This window comes from Balaenoptera borealis (genome assembly GCF_965194805.1).
Source record: "Balaenoptera borealis genome assembly, chromosome: 14".
NCBI lineage: Eukaryota > Metazoa > Chordata > Mammalia > Artiodactyla > Balaenopteridae > Balaenoptera > Balaenoptera borealis.
Genome location: NC_138875.1, coordinates 59,338,572 through 59,356,849, shown reverse-complemented (window position 1 = coordinate 59,356,849; position 18,278 = coordinate 59,338,572). Strand labels below are relative to the sequence as shown.

The window sequence follows — 18,278 nt, the reverse complement described above, 5'->3', positions numbered from 1 at the left end:
CTTATGTATCTACCTGGTGCTCAGGACTTTATTGTTAGGTTGCATATGGACAGAACCAGATATTGATTTATTTATACATCTTGTCTTCTTGGACCTTGTGATCCGGCGGGCTTTATGCATGGATGCAGGTTGTGGTTGCCCATCCTGGACCATTAGAAGTGTTGGGAGTCTATTTTCCAACTCCTGAAAGATACCATCTCCATTACTTTCTACTACCTGAAGGTCTACCATTGTACTATCATAATTTTAACATATATTTTTGGATATTTGTCAAATATATCCTCAGCTTGTTAAAAATACCTTTAAATGAGAAGCACAGCTTTAGGCCAGTGGTTCCCAAATTGTTGCAGCAATACCCTGGGGAACTTTAAAATACTGATGTCTGTGTCCACTTGCCTCTCTCCCATCACCCGAAGACTGTAGGATGTGAGCTGTACTTTTCCTTTTTTTTAAGATACTCAGGCGACCTAATGTGCAGCAAATGAGGGAATCGGGGTTTTAGGCCTTATCAGTGATTTACACAATATTGTTAGTTGGTACATTTATTTCTTTAGAATCTGTTATAAATTATGAGTGGAAAAAGTCTGGACACACTGGAATATGTGTGTTTCTGTGTGTTGGGTGTGTTTTGTGGAAGGAGAAAAATAAATATTTTTCCAGTTTGAGGAATGCTGCCATAAAAGATTAGCTCACACAATGAAAGCGACTGAAAATGATGTATTGAATAACATAGACTATTGCTTAAATTATGTGCTGCATTGAGCACTACCGCCTATGTCTGCCATCGGAATCAGAAAATGGAATTACATACTCAGTTCTTCTCCTTTCCTCATCTTTCATTGTTTCCCAAAAGAGAAAAGAATGTTCTGACTACAGGCATAGCTACAACAAAATCTTTATTACTTAGTATGAGTAGTAAAAGCAATTTGGTGTGATATGTAAAGTTAAATAACATTATTAGCTTTTATCTATAAGTCACTGAATTTTGCCAGTGAAGTAGTAACAAGTAATAACTGCTGGTGTCTGGTTTGGGAGTCACCCAACTCAATAACCTCGGGAAGAAAATGAAGTAGGTTACTCAGCAGGCAAAGATGTGTCAATTGTCAGATTTCATTTTGAAGCTAGAGTGAGCTGGATGAAATTGCACCATTACCAGCTGGCAACTTCTTGAGTGATATGCCCACTTACAAGAGTAAAGTTCAGATGATTGAAATATTATCTGATGCTCCTCCAAAACCCCTAGTGAATTTCCTCAAATTGGTCCATACTATTTGAGGAATAAGATTCAGCATCCTCATATATGCTTAGGAAAGCTTTTTTTTTTTTTTTTAATTAACACGTGCCGTAGCAGGAGAGATTACAACCAATGCAAACATGCAGCGGCACCCCAGACACACGCAGGGGGTTTCAACAGAGATCAAAGAATGGATGGTTTAAAAGATGGGACACAGCAGTCATCTCTTCTTTGGGTGTTAATTAAACAGCAGTTCTTAGTGTTATCACTTCTTAAGATTACTTTTGGAGTTAGAGGGGAATCCACATGTTGACATGAAATCCTGTCTTCCTTGTTGATGATAATTCTCTAAGGGGGAAGAAACTGGAAGGCTTTTAAGAATAGTGGGGTAGTTCAATTTAGTTGATCATAACATCTCTAAATATGTTGATTTCACAGTGGCCTTGGAAATGTTAGTCATGTGTCCCTAAATGCGACCAGTGCAACCCATGTCCATTCCAACATCCGGAGCCTGATTGAAGAATCAGAGAAGTTGGTGAAAGATGCTCTCAGGACTGGGAGCAAGGCGAGCGTGGTAAGAAATGCCCTGGGGGCTTCCGTGTGTGCCTTCCTTTTCTGGGCACTGTGGGGCAGCGATCCTTCCCTGAGGTGCTTGAGCAGAGATGCACTGGCTTAAATTTATGCTTGGCAACATTCTTTTCTGGTGGGATCTGTTTAAGGCTTCTGTCATCAAGTGATGTAAGTTTTCATTTCCTAAGTCATAAATAATGATAATGCTACTTGATATCCACTTGAGACAGCTTTTCTTACCCGTGGTGAAGATCTTCATTTAACGGCTGGTTTTTGTGTTTATAGATTTAAAAATGGCTGTGTTCTTTCTCTTCAGCCACAAATTAGAACATATATTAAACATAAGATAGGACAGTTTAAATTGTCCCTGCCTGTTATCTGGCTGACTTCCTTGTTTGGAACTACACTGGAGGCTATTCTGATAGAATGGAGTTGCTTTCTCCACCTCCGCCCTGCCCTCCAGTTGCTATGTTTAAATTGTTCTGTTTTACAGGCCTCAGAATCTCTTGTTTCTAGTGGGAAAGCGGCTCTCCAGCGCAGTGCTGAATTTCTAAAAGAAGGCAATAGCCTGAGCAGAAAGCATGGAGGTCAGTTTCCAGCTTGGACTGTGTTGATATTGGAGTGATTGTGGGCACATCTCTGAACATACTTCCAGAACATTCATCTTTCCTGGAGCAATTTGAAGCTTAACATTTCTTTGTCACAATAATATTCCAGTTTCCTATCATAGACATATCATATAATTTTTATTTTAGTGATATCATTTAATGTGCAGTCCCCTCCAATCTTCCGTAGACTCGATAAGCCTTCCGTGAGAACCAAAACCTCTACTCGCTGCTTTAGTTCTTCATAGCGTTTGTCAGGTTACCTGTGATTTCATGTGCTTCTCTATTCATCTCTCAGGGTTTCACAGTCTCTTGAAGAGATGTATTATGTTTGATTCCTCTTGTGTCTTCCTCATAGGGCTAATGTAATGTTAGACTCGTGGTAGGTTCTTATTAAATAATTACTGAATTAAATCATTATTGATTTATCTATTTAAAAAAAGACCTATGCAGTTTCATTTTTCCCAAGAGTTTCAATAAGCAGTTTTGGCATATGTAAGAGTTATCCAATAAGCATAACACAAAATGGCAGAGGAATCTGTTGTGTAAGAGAAACATACAAGTTTTATAACGTACAGTGGGGCTTCCCTGGTGGCGCAGTGGTTAAGAATCCACCTGCCAATGCAGGGGACACGGGTTCGAGCCCTGGTCCGGGAAGATCCCACATGCCACAGAGCAACTAGGCCCGTGAGCCACAACTACTGAGCCTGCGCGTCTGGAGCCTGTGCTCCGCAACAAGAGAGGCTGCGATAGTGAGAGGCCTGCGCACCGCGATGAAGAGTGGCCCCCACTTGCCGCAACTTAGAGAAAGCCCTCGCACAGAAACGAAGACCCAATGCAGCCCAAAATAAATAAATAAATAAATAAATAAATATAACGTATAGTGTACCTATCACCTTAATATACTCTAATACAACAAAAATATTGTCTTTTCCTATGAGAGTAAATAGTGGGCCATAAACAAGGCTCATACCCCTTAGACTACTTCCATGTCCAGTCCTGGACCCTTCCACTGCTGTCTGAGCCAAGGGCTTGGATAGGTGCATATTTTTTGTTTCTCTGTGAGTGGCACAATTTAGAATTTATGTTCATCTCACAATATAAAAAGCCCCTAATTCTCAATCATAAAGCTTTTTCTTTTTAAGCAGATATTCATTTTTAATTATTATTTATTTATTTATTTATTTTTGGCTGTGTTGGGTCTTCGTTTCTGTGCGAGGGCTCTCTCCAGTTGTGGCAAGCGAGGGCCACTCTTCATCGCGGTGCGCGGGCCTCTCAACTATCGTGGCCTCTGTTGTTGTGGAGCACAGGCTCCAGACGCGCAGGCTCAGTAGTTGTGGCTCACGGGCCCAGTTGCTCCACAGCATGTGGGATCCTCCCGGACCAGGGCCCGAACCCGTGTCCCCTGCATCGGCAGGCAGATTCTCAACCGCTGCGCCACCAGGGAAGCCCCCCATAAAGCTTTAAACACAAACTCTGGCATCACTGTTGATGGGCGGTAGCTTTAGTTTACATAACTAAAGGTATTTTGTGGGCCACAAAATAGTGAACTTTCTGGCAATTAAAACTACGCAGAACCATCATGTTCATCATGGATTTTATCAATAATTTATTTTTTAACCAGGCGTTCAGAATCCAAATGTGATTGTGTATTATGAACAGCAATTTTAAAAGTAAAAGCTTTGATCCAACAGCTTTGATCAAACATGAAGGAGGATGAGTTGAGTGCCTATTGGGTGGTTAGAAGGGAGCAGGAAAGTAGGGGAGGGACCCTGGCTGAGAAGCAGGTGGGGGACTGAGAAGAAGATTCCAGAGCAGGAGCCCGTGTTTGGGGTCTTACAACCTAGGGGACAAAGGTGGCCAAGATTTGGGTGTGGATGGGAAGTTAGTAAGTCTGATTAAGACTGAGTGACTTAAACACAGTTTTTCACCCTAGAGCTCTAATTAAATTGGGCATGAATTGAGGAAGAAATATTAGTGAGAAGGGAAACAAAGTAGAAAAAATGATCAAGTAAGCCCCAAAACACACAATTTTTATAATGAGTGGTGCTAAGTCTTGCTGGAAAAACTTTCAATACTTGGGGTCTCTGTAGAAAGCTGCTGATTTTATAGATGGGTCAGGAATGATAAAACTCTCATCTAGGCAACATTTTAGGACTAGCCTAAAAGGGAACACTTTTTCCCCTTTGAATAGGTATCGCATTGGAACTGAGTGAATTGAAAAATACTGCAAAGAGATTTCAAGAGAATGCTGATAAAATTACTAAACAGACCAATGAATCACTCTTGATACTTAGAGCAATTCCTGAAGGTAAGTGGAAAGGGGGTTCTTGATTTAATTATTATCTTCTCGCTCCAAAACCCTTACACATGAGCATGAGGAAGACCTGCCTCAAGTCTGATGGAGACCCCTCACCCGAAATGAGGCCAAGATCGATAGAGGAATATGGTTTGGAAGTGAAGATCGCTATGTTTTTTATAACATCAGAACACCTGCATTGAAGTAGTAGAATTATACCTGAAAAACAAAAGCCTTAGATTCTTTATGCTACCGTGTTAATTGCTTACTTTTAAAATGGGCCTGAGATGAAAGAAGGGCCATTCAAAGAAGCCAGGAAGTAAAGAAGCTGGAATGTTCCTGCTTTAGGGGGAAATGCTAGATTCATTACAAATGTGGGAAATTAGAGAATTCTTGCTTGGAAATTAAAGAAATCTTCCTTTGTGAGGCGATAAGCATTCTAAAATAGATCACTTTTTTTTTTTAACGTCTTTATTGGAGTATAATTGCTTTACAGTGGTGTGTTAGTTTCTGCTTTATAACAAAGTGAATCAGTTATACATATACATATGTTCCCATATCTCTTCCCTCTTGCATCTCCCTCCCTCCCGCCCTCCCCACCCCACACCTCTAGGTGGTCACAAAGGACAGAGCTGATCTCCCTGTGCTATGCGGTTGCTTCCCACTAGCTATCTATTTTACGTTTGGTAGTGTATATATGTTCATGCCACTCTCTCTCTTTGTCACATCTTACCCTTCCCCCTCCCCGTATCCTCAAGTCCATTCTCTAGTAGGTCTGTGTCTTTATTCCCATCTTGCCACTAGGTTCTTCATGACCTTTTTTTTTTTTTTCCCTTAGATTCCATATATATGTGTTAGCATACTGTATTTGTTTTTCTCTTTCTGACTTACTTCACTCTGTATGACAGACTCTAACTCCATCCACCTCACTACAAATAACTCCATTTCATTTCTTTTTATGGCTGAGTAATATTCCATTGTATATATGTGCCACATCTTCTTTATCCATTCATCTGATGATGGACACTTAGGTTGCTTCCATGTCCTGGCTATTGTAAATAGAGCTGCAGTGAACATTTTGGTACATGACTCTTTTTGAATTATGGTTTTCTCAGGGTATATGCCCAGTAGTGGGATTGCTGGGTCGTATGGTAGTTCTATAAAATAGATCACTTTAATATTGATGGTTTGGAAATGCAGTGTTCATTAAAATTTTAAATAGGATAACTTTTTAAAAGTATAACACAGGCGAGTTGTGCTGTGGTGATTTATTTATTTTACACTCCTTCAACCTTTTCTTTTTTCTTTATAAGATTATTTTAAAAGTCCTATAAGATAGCCAAACATCTCCAAAGTTCTTCTGTCTGCTGGTTCATCTTATAAGCATGAAAGTTACTGTGGGGAGCTGGACTTGTGGCGCTTTGGACTGACTTAAATCAATGGAACATTTTCTGATATGGAAATTTCTTTTTCTCTTATTTATCTGTTTTTAAGGATACATGGTATATGTTGATCAAGCACTCAAAAATAACTTTTTATTTGGAAGCAATTTCCAACTTGCCAAAAAGTTGCAAGAAGAGTAAAAAGAACACCTGCATACCCTTCATCCAGCTTCTTCTAGTGTTAATCTTTGCCCCGTTTGTGATTAAACACTTTAAAAATGAATACGAGTGCCTTTTAAAAAAAAAACCATCAACCAGATTTTCTAGAATAACTGAATTCCACTTTATCTTTAGTGACCATTTAGTTTTTACTGCACTGTTATGGAAATAACAGCCAGTTGATGTTGTGGGCAGGTACACTTCCTCTAGCCTAGCATACCTCCATGTCACCTACAGATTTAAATTCCCAAACCTTCTTATGTAGACGCAGAATGATTTGGAGACGGCGTTAATGACCATGAGAAGGGAGTGATAGGAAAGGGACCAAAGAAAGAAGTTTAGATTATTAACATATAAGACACTGAGCACATGGCATCTCATTGTGTATTGAAATCATATTTCAGTACAGAGGGTTGTCATCAAAAATATTTCATTCATCTGTAAAAGGAAGCAGTAGAGCGTATGATATGCAGCCTTAATATTGCCATTAAAAACAGAAGCCCCCTTTTGTGTTCAACAACCAGCAAAAAATTCTGTAACATGTGTCTCTGTAAAATTACAGTTTTTGTGGTTTTATGGTTTTCTCTGTGTTTAACCACCAGAGTGCATGCTTGCGTATAAATTTATTTCAGGTGTCAGAGACAAAGGCGCCAAAATCAAAGAGCTGGCCACATCTGCAAATCAGAGCGCTATGAGCACGCTAAAGAACATTGTGGGATTGGGCCAGAAGCTGTTGAATACGTCCAGTGACCTGTCCAGGGTTAATGCCACGTTACGAGAAACAGACGAACTCCTCCGTGACTCCTCAGTGACCAGTAGGTCGTGGTCTCCCCTCCCATTAGGAAAGTCTGCGTCAAGCCGTTTGAGTTTGCCAAGGGCACAGTGGTGCCTTGTTCACAAACAGCAGTCCTAAAAAATAAAAATGCACCAACATCTGGATTTGCACTTATAAAAAGAGAAGGGCCTTGGGTGATGCCTTGTGCTGGTGCATTTTTCATTAATTTACCAAAATGCCAAGGATTTGATTATTAGGATATTCTAGTTTATCCAATGCATTAGTAATGACCAGTTCATTTCTCTTGTTTCCTCCCTCCTGCCAACTTTCTCGCCACCTCATATTTTAGCTTTGTTAGCTGGAAGAAAAGTCAAAGATGTGGAAACACAAGCGAACCTTTTATTTGATCGGCTGAAGCCTTTGAAGACGTTAGAAGAGAACCTGAGCAGAAACCTATCAGAAATCAAACTGCTGATCAGCCAGGCCCGGAAGCAAGCAGCGTCTGTGAGTGCCCAGCGCCCCTGCAGCTGAGGCTCCTGGAACTGCGAGTCCCAGAGGCCTCCTGTGCAAAGGGCCTTCAGTCACACTTTCTACTAACCAGCTCTCAGTAACCCCAGATTCCTCACAGCCTTGTCTCCAAGTATATTTAAAGCCTTGTCTTATATATATTTACCTAAGTCTATTTAAGTCTATTTAATTAGTCTCATTTTCTTTGAGTCCTGCTTTTTTTGGTGTGTTTCAGAATGTTGTTAGCAAAGAGATCTCTCTGTCCTTATGGACATTTATCATCGTGGCCTAGATTTATAGATCTGCACCAATTAGCTAGATGGTGCAGAACACATTAGGTCTGAGTGTCAGCATGACTCTAAGTCTCATTGGTTGCGTATGGTGCAATTTCCATCATTTTACCAACTTTGTGTTCATAATCCAAGTACTCTTCAGAATGATCATACAGTGTGGGCCTCATCTCTATGATTCTGACAAAACAGCTTGAATTGCATGAATGCTGCACAAATCCAGGTCACTAACTGCATAAAACACACAATTTGAGAGACTGTTTCCTGGCCGTCCTTGGCACATGGCATTGGCCGTGCGCTCAAGGAGAGGCATTTCAGGGAAATAAGACTTGAGAGAATATCATTTGTCATGCTCCTGGGGACCTATAGACAATAGATGTGACCTCTGGTCTAAAGAGTATCTTCCTGAAGTTTCTAGCCAAGAAAAAGGAGCTCTGGATTCTTTGATCCCTGAGTGACTTCACTTTGGGAAAAGGGCTGTAGGTTTACAAGAGCTCTGGTTTCCATCTGTTTTAGTTCCAGTCACCAAATAAATGTAAACCCGTTGGATGGTTCCAAGTGCTCTGGTTAATATAAACTTATAATCTTGAAGGTTAATATAAGGATTATATGCAAGTAATTACTTATCAGAGAAATATGTAAGTAAAATAATTGCTCTATAAATATTTGCTGAATAAGTAGATCAACCCTCCATTTATTCCATAAATGATCACCAAATGTCCTGTGTCAGCTATAAGATTCCAAGGTGATTTGGCTAAGCTCCTTCTGTTTAAGGAATTAAATCTCACATGATAGAGTTCCCAACATAAAATTCCCTTTTAAAACCTGACTGACTTTTCCATATTAAAATATTTTACCAAATAAAATAAGTTTCAGCATCATCTGATTTTCACCTTATGAGACATGAAGCATTGTGCACTGTCCAGAGAGGAAACCTACTAGCAGTGATGATCTAGAACAGAATAGCACTGTTCAACTCCAGGCGTGCTGCCACTATGGGGCCCTAAATGATTTTTAGGCACTTAGGGACACTTCCCTTTTCCTTCTACAGATCAAAGTTGCTGTGTCTGCAGACAGAGACTGTATCCGGGCCTACCAGCCTCAGATTTCTTCTACCAACTATAACAGCTTAACACTAAATGTGAAGACGAGCGAACCTGACAACCTTCTCTTCTACCTGGGGAGCAGCACCAGTGTGAGTATGACCTGCAGAAGCAACGCCGAGTCTCTAAGGGACAGAGTATATTTTCTGAATTGGTTAAAAAAAAAATAGGGCCTTTGTGAAATCACTAATTCTTCTACGAGAACTAACCTTTTGCTAAACTGGTAACATTAGATTAAAAATAATCAAACTACAGAACTGAATGCCTGCGAGGAGAAGAGCGGCATTTATGAAAATACCTCCCTCTGCCGTCTTAACTGTGAGCTGTGGGACAGAGCTTTTCTTAATGTCTCCTGTGACCTCTGAAGCCACGGAGTTGTGCTTTGGGTCTGTCGACCTGGGCGGCTGTTACCAGGAGTGGAGGCGTGCACCACAAGGGGCATATCAGAATCGTCAAGCTTCCCCCCAGGCTCTTCCACCCAGCGAGATTCCCAGGGTTCCCAGAGGGCGCGTCCCCTGTGGAAGACTATTGATTCATTTGACTGTGTCCTTGGGAACAGGTCAGAGCCCTTGGGTATGTTAGGGCAGAAAATATTAGCAAGCACAAATGCCATCTGAAATGTCTTCTTAAGATACAAGGTGCAAAGCACAGGTCAGTCCGTGATGTAGGATTTCATGGCTCCTGTCTTGCTGTACATCTCACGTTCATGCATTGCCTTCTCAGACTGGGCAAACAAACAAGTGCAATGACTCCCTTCATGACCCCGGTAGAGGCTGGTAACCCCCAGCAAGTTTTCTTGGAGAACTTCATGGGAGGCTTCATGGAGGGCTACACTGGGCAAGGGTGGTGGGCGGTGATGGCCAACGGTGGCCACCATCTCCAGTACCAATACTCCAGGTCATGCTCCAGCTCCAGGGAGGGGAGCATTTAAAGACAAAAGACGATCTTTTTTGTTTCCTACTTTAAAAAAATTTTTAAAAATAGAGAAAATGCTGTAAGAACTCATCTTTTAAAGTGTTTTGGTAGTCATGCACACAGTCTGGCATGTGAACTCATCCCAACTCATGCCCTGCACCCCAGGCTGATTTCCTGGCAGTGGAGATGCGGCGAGGGAAAGTGGCCTTCCTCTGGGATTTGGGCTCCGGGTCCACACGTTTGGAATTTCCAGACTTCCCGATTGATGACAGCAAATGGCACAGTATCTATGTAACCAGGTAACAGAGAAAGTTCCCTCTGAGCATCTCACTTTTTTTTTTAACTGCATCTTATAAGTAATTACATGTTTGTAACATCATATAACAGTCTTTGAAATTTCTGGGAAGTCAGATTATAGTGAAAGAATACTTGGTTTAGATTAACTATAGAAATAATTTTTTTTCATTATTACAGAAGAAATAAAGTTTGTTAGCAAAACCAACAATCAAAAGAAGAAAAAAGTTAAAAGTTTATGTTGCCTTTAGAATGTTAAGTCCAAGTCTGAGGCAGCCAACCCAGTAAAATGTTTGCGCCCCAGCAGAGGGGAGTAAAGTGCAGCGTGGTGGAGATGCCACATGGCTGGCAGTGGTACAAGTAGGACAGAAGATGAGGGTACAAGTGGGGGATGCGTTTTCTCAAAATTCAGGCACGAAGCAAAATTCTTCCTTTTAAAGCCCCTCCCCAGAGGCAACTGCTGTTAAGCAGCTGTAGGTATAGCTTTCTTTTCACTTTTCTGTAATATCACAGTTGGTTGGTGATGGTGTGTTGTTGGAAATTTCTGATTTTTACTTTGTTATTTGAAAAAATGGGGTAATAATAAAGGCAGTAGACCGTTCCAAATATATTTAGTTCATTATCTGAAACCATTTTAAGCAAGGAGGTAACATGATGGAATTTATGTTTTAAGAAGAAATACTCCACAAGATTTTGGAGTGCAAACTAGGGGCGGGATGGGCAAGACTGGAAGCAGGGAGACCAGCTGGAGACATGGGCAGAAGCGGATGGAGGCGGTGTGTGAAACAGATATGTGTGTATGTGGACCAACTTGCAATTCTGCAGGTGCTCTTTTTGCAACTCTGTGACCCTTAGGTTTGGAAACATTGGTTCGTTGAGTGTAAAGGAAATGAGTGCATCTCAGAAGCCACCACCAAAAACAAGTAAATCCCCTGGAACAGCTAATGTTCTGGATGTAAACAATTCAACACTAATGTTTGTTGGAGGGCTTGGAGGACAGATCAAGGTAATCTTCTGAACGTCCATCTGAACAGTGCTGATTGGCTGATTTTACCAATGTATAAAATAAATATTTTTAAATGTTTGAAAATATTCTAGGCAGATGAAGATTTTCCTGCTTCTATTATTTTGTTTAATGACAGTTCATCTGCAGAGTTGGGTTGGTTTTGTAAAGGATCATGCTTAATAGATAGCATAATGGAAAAGAAGCCGATGGTTCATTTTATTATTTGTTTTTTTTCCCCAATAATAAAAGAGGAAACTCAATATTCCACATGAATTTCTGTAAACTCCCTTTATCTCTATTCTGACTCTAGTGGTAGACTAATACTAATTAGCAGTTAGCAAAAGAGCCCATCGTATATATTTTATTACATCAGTTAACCTCTCACCCAATAAAGTTCAGTCACCTGGACTTGGTTCAGTGCTCTGAAATGAGAGTAAGGGTCCCAGTTCCCGGCAGGCCCTCACCACTGACCACATTCTCTGGGTCTCTTTCCTCATTAGTTAAAGGGCCTTCTCTCCAGGGACCCTAGTAACTGACATGACCTTTGAGATCTTGTCCTGCTGTCACTCATTCTAGGATTCCAATTCATAATTGGAAGGAAGTTCAGTGATCACAAACTGGTCATTTTCCTGGATGTTGTTTTCTCAAAATTTGGATCTGTTAGATCTGAGCTCCCAAGGAGGAGTTTTGTGCACTTAGAGAATATATTTCTTTTCACCAAATATACTTGGATTATGTTTGTTTGTTTGTTTACATTAGAAGTCTCCTGCTGTGAAGGTTACTCATTTTAAAGGCTGCATGGGAGAGGCCTTCTTGAATGGACAGTCGATTGGCCTATGGAACTATATTGAAAGGGAGGGGAAGTGCCATGGCTGCTTTGGAAGGTAACGTGCCCCATGAGTAACACATAAGATGCTAATATGCACGGTGACACTGTCCCGGGAGAAGGTTAGAGTTGCAGCATTTCCCAAACTCATTGGACCCTGAACTCTTTTTAAAAAGAGCTGCTTACGTTCCATAGAACATACTTTGCAAGTGCTGAAGTAGACACAAACAGGTGCTTTATGCCTACATTTGTAAATGGATTAAACTGTCTTCAGTTTAGATAAGTGCCCCTACCTACTAGCCAAAAACTTTAGCTCAGTGAGTTAATAAACTACTTCTAGCAACGGAATCCATTTGAGCGGGCCAGTAATTAGAATTCATTGCGCTTTTTACCTTTGTGTGTAATTTTCCATTATTAAATCGTTAGCATGGTCCATTGATGTCCTTTAGATTTAAAAAATTTTTTTCTTAATATAATCATTTACCTTTAACTTTGATTTATATTACCAAGTAAGCTAACCGATTTTTTTTTATTCCTCTTTGAATATACTTACACTTCTTTAACATGGTGTCAGCGTATGTTTATTATTATGAACAATCTCTCAGATCCTTCAAGGATAGTATAAAATAAACCATTGATTCTAACAGTTCACATCTAAATATGGGAAAAAAACTTTCATTTAGTCAGCAGGCCTTTATTCTTGTGTTAGTTTTGAGAGGCTGTTGCAATAGAGCATTGGCTGCACGGCTGACCTTGACCGGACAGTCATCTGTTTCTGGGCCCTCTGCTCCGTACTGGTGATGGCAACATCAGTCACCCAAGCTTATCTCCTCCATTGTCTCATGGTCTACAGAAAATTACCTAAAATACTTTTTTGTGGTAACATAAAAAAGAGCTCCGCACTGTAGGGGCAATAGTAGGTAGAGCATCCTGGGGTTGGGGCCCGAGTGATGCCTCCTCACTCACGTGACAGCTGCACGGAGTCTGACGGGTCCCCATCTCTTGAGTGACAGCTTGGATCAGAGCAGTCTAGTCATTCTTCCAGGGTCACGGGGCTGAGAGCTGGGAGGGAGGGCATCTGCCCAGTCCTGCTGACCGCAGGGCTCCCCCCGGCCCCTCATAAATGCTGGGCACTGGAGGAGAGCCAGCCATGAAGTGCTGTGGCAGACCCTTTGTCATTTGTCCCGGCCTCTTACCCAGGCAGGGGCCTGGAGCTGCCTTCCTGAGGCCCAGCTGGGGAAAGGCACATGGGCCTCATGGTTATAGAACGGAAGTCTGACCCACAGGGGATGAGCCCCAGAAATGTGCCGCTGACCCGAGGGATGTGAGCCTTCTCAGGAGAATCGCATTCAGTCGTCGTTTCCTTTGCATTCATCCCTCTTGATGGCCACCTGACTTGGGCAGGCCCTGCTGAAGGAGAGAAGCCAGAAGCAAAGACTCAACCTTCCTGAGAACAGAGAACTCCTGAGCTCTGGGGAGGGAGAGGGCAGACAGATTTCTGGAATTTTGTTTGAAACCTGGCTTTGCATTTTCTTGTGTGTGTTCTTGGGCAAGAACTTAATCTTTGAGGCTCAGCTTTTAATAGGCAAAATGGGACCCCACTAGGACCTCTGAACACAGTGCAATACTCAGAGCTAAACCAGAGTGAATATTTGCTATGTACCAGGCACCGTTTAAAGAACTTTACATGTATTAAATCATGTATAGCCCTTCCAGAGAGGTTCTAGTGTTACCCCTAATTTACAAATGAAGGAAATGAGACACAGAGGGGTTAGGTAACTTTTCTGAGGTCACACAGCTAGTAAGTTGGGGAGCTGGGATTTGAACCCTAGCAATCTGGTTCTAGAGTGTGTGTCCTTAGCTACATGAAACCGGTTGCCAAAAGATAAAGCAATGGGACATGCTTCTAGGAGGCCAAAGTTTTAAGGATTAAATAATTGAGAATTAGGCCACAGTTTGTTTATGCAGAGTGCATTTCCTTAAAGGTATACTTCCTTATAAGAGATCTCAAGACAGAAATTTTTAGAAAAAGCAGGACTGTAGAAAGCTATAAATTTGAAACCTCAGGTTTTACAAAGCACTGCTCCATTTTGTTTTGTTAATGGAAACAGTTTCACTGTTGGGTTATTCTGTTCCTGCTTGGAGATGTGACACAGAGTGGTTATTACACCTTCAACTGGGAGAAGTGCAAATTCATACCCCAGAACACCCTAATCTAATTCACTCTCGAGCCCTATGACATTCCAGAAAAGTACTTTTTGAACATAATAATGATATGTTCTAAGTACTTTGTACCTGAAGAGTGAATCAAGTCAGCTTTTTGAGACGTGGGGAAAACTGGAAAACACTTATCTAAGAAGTGCTGGGGTCCATGGTATATAACTGCTGTAAGCTCATCCTGCAGATTTTTGAGATTCTTTTTTGTCAATGATATTTTTATAAACTGATCCTTCTGGCACATTGGTACATACTTGTTTTCCATCATTAGTCCAGTTTAGTTGAATTAGTTAAAAATGAGCATAAGGTGATACATGCCAATATAAAATTTATTCTGAAAGTGCTGGAATTAAGAAAGGACATTAAAGGAAACTAGACATTAAGGGACATCAAAGTCACATTAAAGGGAATTAGAACAAATGAAAATCTAGTCACTAAGTAGAACTATTTATAGCAGTAATCCATCCTTTGAGGGAATTTCTTTTTACTACAGTGAACACTGCCCACGTTAACTTTCATTTCCTTACAAGGCAACTAGGTGCTTGTCTCGCATAATTTCATGGGGAGCATATTTTAAGATATTATGACTTATACTTGTTATCAAATTATGGAAATAAATGCTCTATCACAACTTTTGTGAGGAAGAACTCAGTAACATGTGTTCTCTTTAACTACCTTCCTAAGAACAGATTGTATTTCACCTTCTCTCCTTGCAGCCCCCAAAATGAAGATGCTTCCTTCCATTTTGATGGGAGTGGGTATTCTGTCATGGAGAAGATGCTCCGGGCTACTGTGACGCAGATAATTATGCTTTTTAGTACCTTTTCACCTAATGGGCTGCTTCTCTACCTGGCTTCAAATGGCACCGTAAGAGTCTGTGGGGCCCTGCACCCTACTGTGTATATACAGTTGGATTGCTATGAGGATATTTATGTTTAATGATTGTTTTTTGAGCACATGCTAGTATAATATGTACGTATGTATGCCATACTAGCCCCCCATTTTAAATGATTTATCAGTACAAAATCATTGAAGAAAGTTTGGAAAATATAGAAGCATATCAAGTAGAAAATAGCTTTCTATCATTATAAATATCAGTTAAACATTTATTATTAAATTTTGAGCTTGAATAAAACGTCTTGTTTTACTCACTCTGACCACCTTATTTGAATTGCATCACAGGAAGTTCATGTTCTTATTTTTATATTACGTGCTGCTGATTTTTCTCAATCTTCTAGTTTTATTTTTAGGATTGGCCCAGTTGTCAACCTAAATGAAAAAAATAGATTCCACTTCTCTTCCTGCATTGTAGATTTTGATGACCATGAGTTTATCTGACACATGTCTGTGTATTATTCTAGAAAGCCTTTGTGGACACTTTTAATTTTGGACTGTGGGGCCAGATCCTGTTTTCTCAGTTTGACTGTAGGAGGTTTCCGCCATCCCTGACTTGGAGAGAAAGGAAATCTTGTGATAATAATGTAGACTTGGGTAACTCTTTTCTTTTTTACAGAAAGACTTCTTATCCATCGACCTGGTCGATGGCAGAGTTAGAGTTACAGTTGACCTGGGTTCTGGGCCTCTTGCTCTCATTACCGACAGACGCTATAATAATGGAACCTGGTACAAAATTGCCTTCCAGCGAAACAGAAAGCAAGGTAAATGCACAGGTAGATGGACGAAATGTCGGTCGCCCTCATTGGAATAGAAATCTTTCCAAAGTCAGCAGTCTTTTTTTACTTTAGCTTTCTAGGTATTCTTAAATGATATTCTAATCAAAAGCCATTGTTTTCTTTGGAATACTAAGCACCAGGATTCACATTTTGCTGGAGGAATATTCTAATTCTCTTTGTCTATGGTTTCCAAATGCATTATTTAACGTTAAATGCCGAATTGGAATCAAGGATCAAATTGATTCTATTTTCTTTCACACACATACTGCTACCATTTAGCATGTATATTCTGGATTTATTGACTTTTGTAAAGAGGGTTTTCATTTGTCCTTTAACAGTCAAGAATATCCTCTGGTCAAATTTGCAGAATGTAAAAGAATATGCCTTTGTAAATGAACTTTGTTAGACGTCTGTGTTTACTTTATTGTAGAAAATGACTCATTTTCTTGTCTATTCCTCTTGATCTTCTCTAGGACTCCTAGCAGTTATTGATGCCTATAACACCAGCTACAAAGAAACCAAGCAAGGGGAAACTCCAGGAGCATCTTCTGACCTCAATCGTCTAGATAAGGATCCAATTTATGTGGGTGGATTACCTAGGTCAAGAGTTGTAAGGTATGATACCACATTGCAGAATTTTCATGTCCCTAATTACCAACTGCCTTAGTTTCCGTAACAAAGTTCCACAGACTGGGCAGCTTAAACAACAGAAATGTGTTCTCTCACAGTTCTGGAGGCTACAGTTCCAAAATCCGGTGTCAGCAGGGCCGCTTCCTTCTGAGGATTGTGAGAAAAAATCTGTTCCATGCTTGTCTCTGAGCTTCTAGTAGCTTCAGGCATTCCTCAGCTTGTAGGTGGCATTCTTTATCTGTGTGGACACACTGTCTTCCCTCTGTGTGTGTCTCTCAGTGTCCAAATTTCCCCTTTTTATAAAGATACCAGTCATACTGGATTAGGACCTACCCTACTGACCTCACCTTAACTTGATTACAACTGTAAAGACCCTATTTTCAAATAAGGTCACATTCACAGGTACTGGGGGTTAGGACTTCAAAATCTTTTGGTTGGGGTGGGGAAACACAATTTAACCCATAATGTTCTGTTTTGATTAGTATGCCATATAATTGGGAAGTAAAGAAAGCCTTCTGCAATAGAATTTATGATTTTCTATTTATTGCCTATAAAACATCTAAAAATTGTTACTGTGCAGTATTTGGAGACCCACTTCCCATCACACGTCACTCTCCTGTCCAGACATTCTAGAGTAGTAGAATCTTTTTGGTGACAAAAAAAAAAAAGAATCATGCTTTCTGCAGATTTATCTGGATTCCCCTTTTGGTGATTAGAATGAATAATGTATGTGAAAGTTTAAAGACCAGCATCAGCAAGTTGGATGAAAGATAGCAGAGGAGAGATGCACTGATTCTTGTTCTTGTTTAGCTTTGTGACTTTAATAATTTCATAAACTTTCTGTAGTTCACCGTCCTCAATTTTGTAATTTTGGACTGGGGACAAAGTAAGCTCTAAGTTTCTTTCACACCACTATAAAAAAGGCATATACGGCCAGCAATCAAGGCAGCCTAGCTTCCAGGGAGTGGAATCACCAAATGTCCAAACCGAGTCACTCAGCCCAGTGGTTTTCAAATGTATATTTGTAGCAGTACCTCATCTTCAAGCCAGGTTCTTATACAGAAGTGCAGCCACTCCAGTTGCTATGGGTTGAGCAGCCCAGAATCCACTTCGTGACACACCCTCTTCTCTGCCAGAAATGTGTGAAAGTTCCAAGGAACATAGTTTACAACCACAGTCACCCGCCTGCAGGGTCTTGGAAATAAATGTCCCCTAAACTTCAAGGGAGTTGGTCGCTTGTCCCAGGTCTTACCCCTCTGCCAAGGCAGAGCCAGGACGGAAGCCTCTCTCCTAATCCCTGATTACAGATGTCATTCCTAACATAGTGGCATTGGGATGTTTCTGTGGTTACAAGCTGTGTTGTAATTCATTTGTTCTTTACCTAAATGGTACACAGTGTAGACCCTGGAGAAAAGGACAGAGTCCCTTTTCTAGGAAGACATCTCAAATCACAGACTTTCATGATAGAAGGGTCTTGGGTATCATCGGGGCCAGTCTCCTCATTTACAATGGGAGAAACTGAGATTCAGAAAGGTTGAAATTTGCCCTAAATCATGTGGTTTCTTAATGGCCGACAGCTCATTGCACAGCACAGAGAAAAAGTGAGACATGACATGTAGCAAGAAGCCATGGTCCTGCACAGTTCTCCTGTCACTAGCTGATGCTTCAGGGTGTAACTGGGAGATGTTCAGTAGTCTCCGTCATTTGGAAATGTTAGCCTGAGTACATTAAAG

General features: G+C 40.7%; 1 protein-coding gene and 1 long non-coding RNA gene across 2 annotated transcripts in view; one reads left to right on the top strand and one right to left on the bottom strand.

Moving 5' to 3' along the window:
- Window positions 1-18,278, top strand: part of LAMA1 (laminin subunit alpha 1) — a 152,606-nt gene that overhangs the window by 108,961 nt on the left and 25,367 nt on the right. The window contains exons 40-51 of the mRNA XM_082353446.1: window positions 1,673-1,808; window positions 2,298-2,391; window positions 4,604-4,720; window positions 6,942-7,124; window positions 7,434-7,588; window positions 8,933-9,076; window positions 10,065-10,198; window positions 11,049-11,199; window positions 11,959-12,083; window positions 14,959-15,109; window positions 15,756-15,900; window positions 16,389-16,530. Of these exons, the coding sequence (XP_082209572.1) occupies window positions 1,673-1,808; window positions 2,298-2,391; window positions 4,604-4,720; window positions 6,942-7,124; window positions 7,434-7,588; window positions 8,933-9,076; window positions 10,065-10,198; window positions 11,049-11,199; window positions 11,959-12,083; window positions 14,959-15,109; window positions 15,756-15,900; window positions 16,389-16,530 (1,677 nt within the window). The remainder of the gene's footprint in view (window positions 1-1,672; window positions 1,809-2,297; window positions 2,392-4,603; window positions 4,721-6,941; window positions 7,125-7,433; window positions 7,589-8,932; window positions 9,077-10,064; window positions 10,199-11,048; window positions 11,200-11,958; window positions 12,084-14,958; window positions 15,110-15,755; window positions 15,901-16,388; window positions 16,531-18,278) is intronic.
- LOC309610602 overlaps window positions 1-18,278 on the bottom strand; it is a 33,046-nt gene that overhangs the window by 10,897 nt on the left and 3,871 nt on the right. The window lies entirely within an intron of this gene.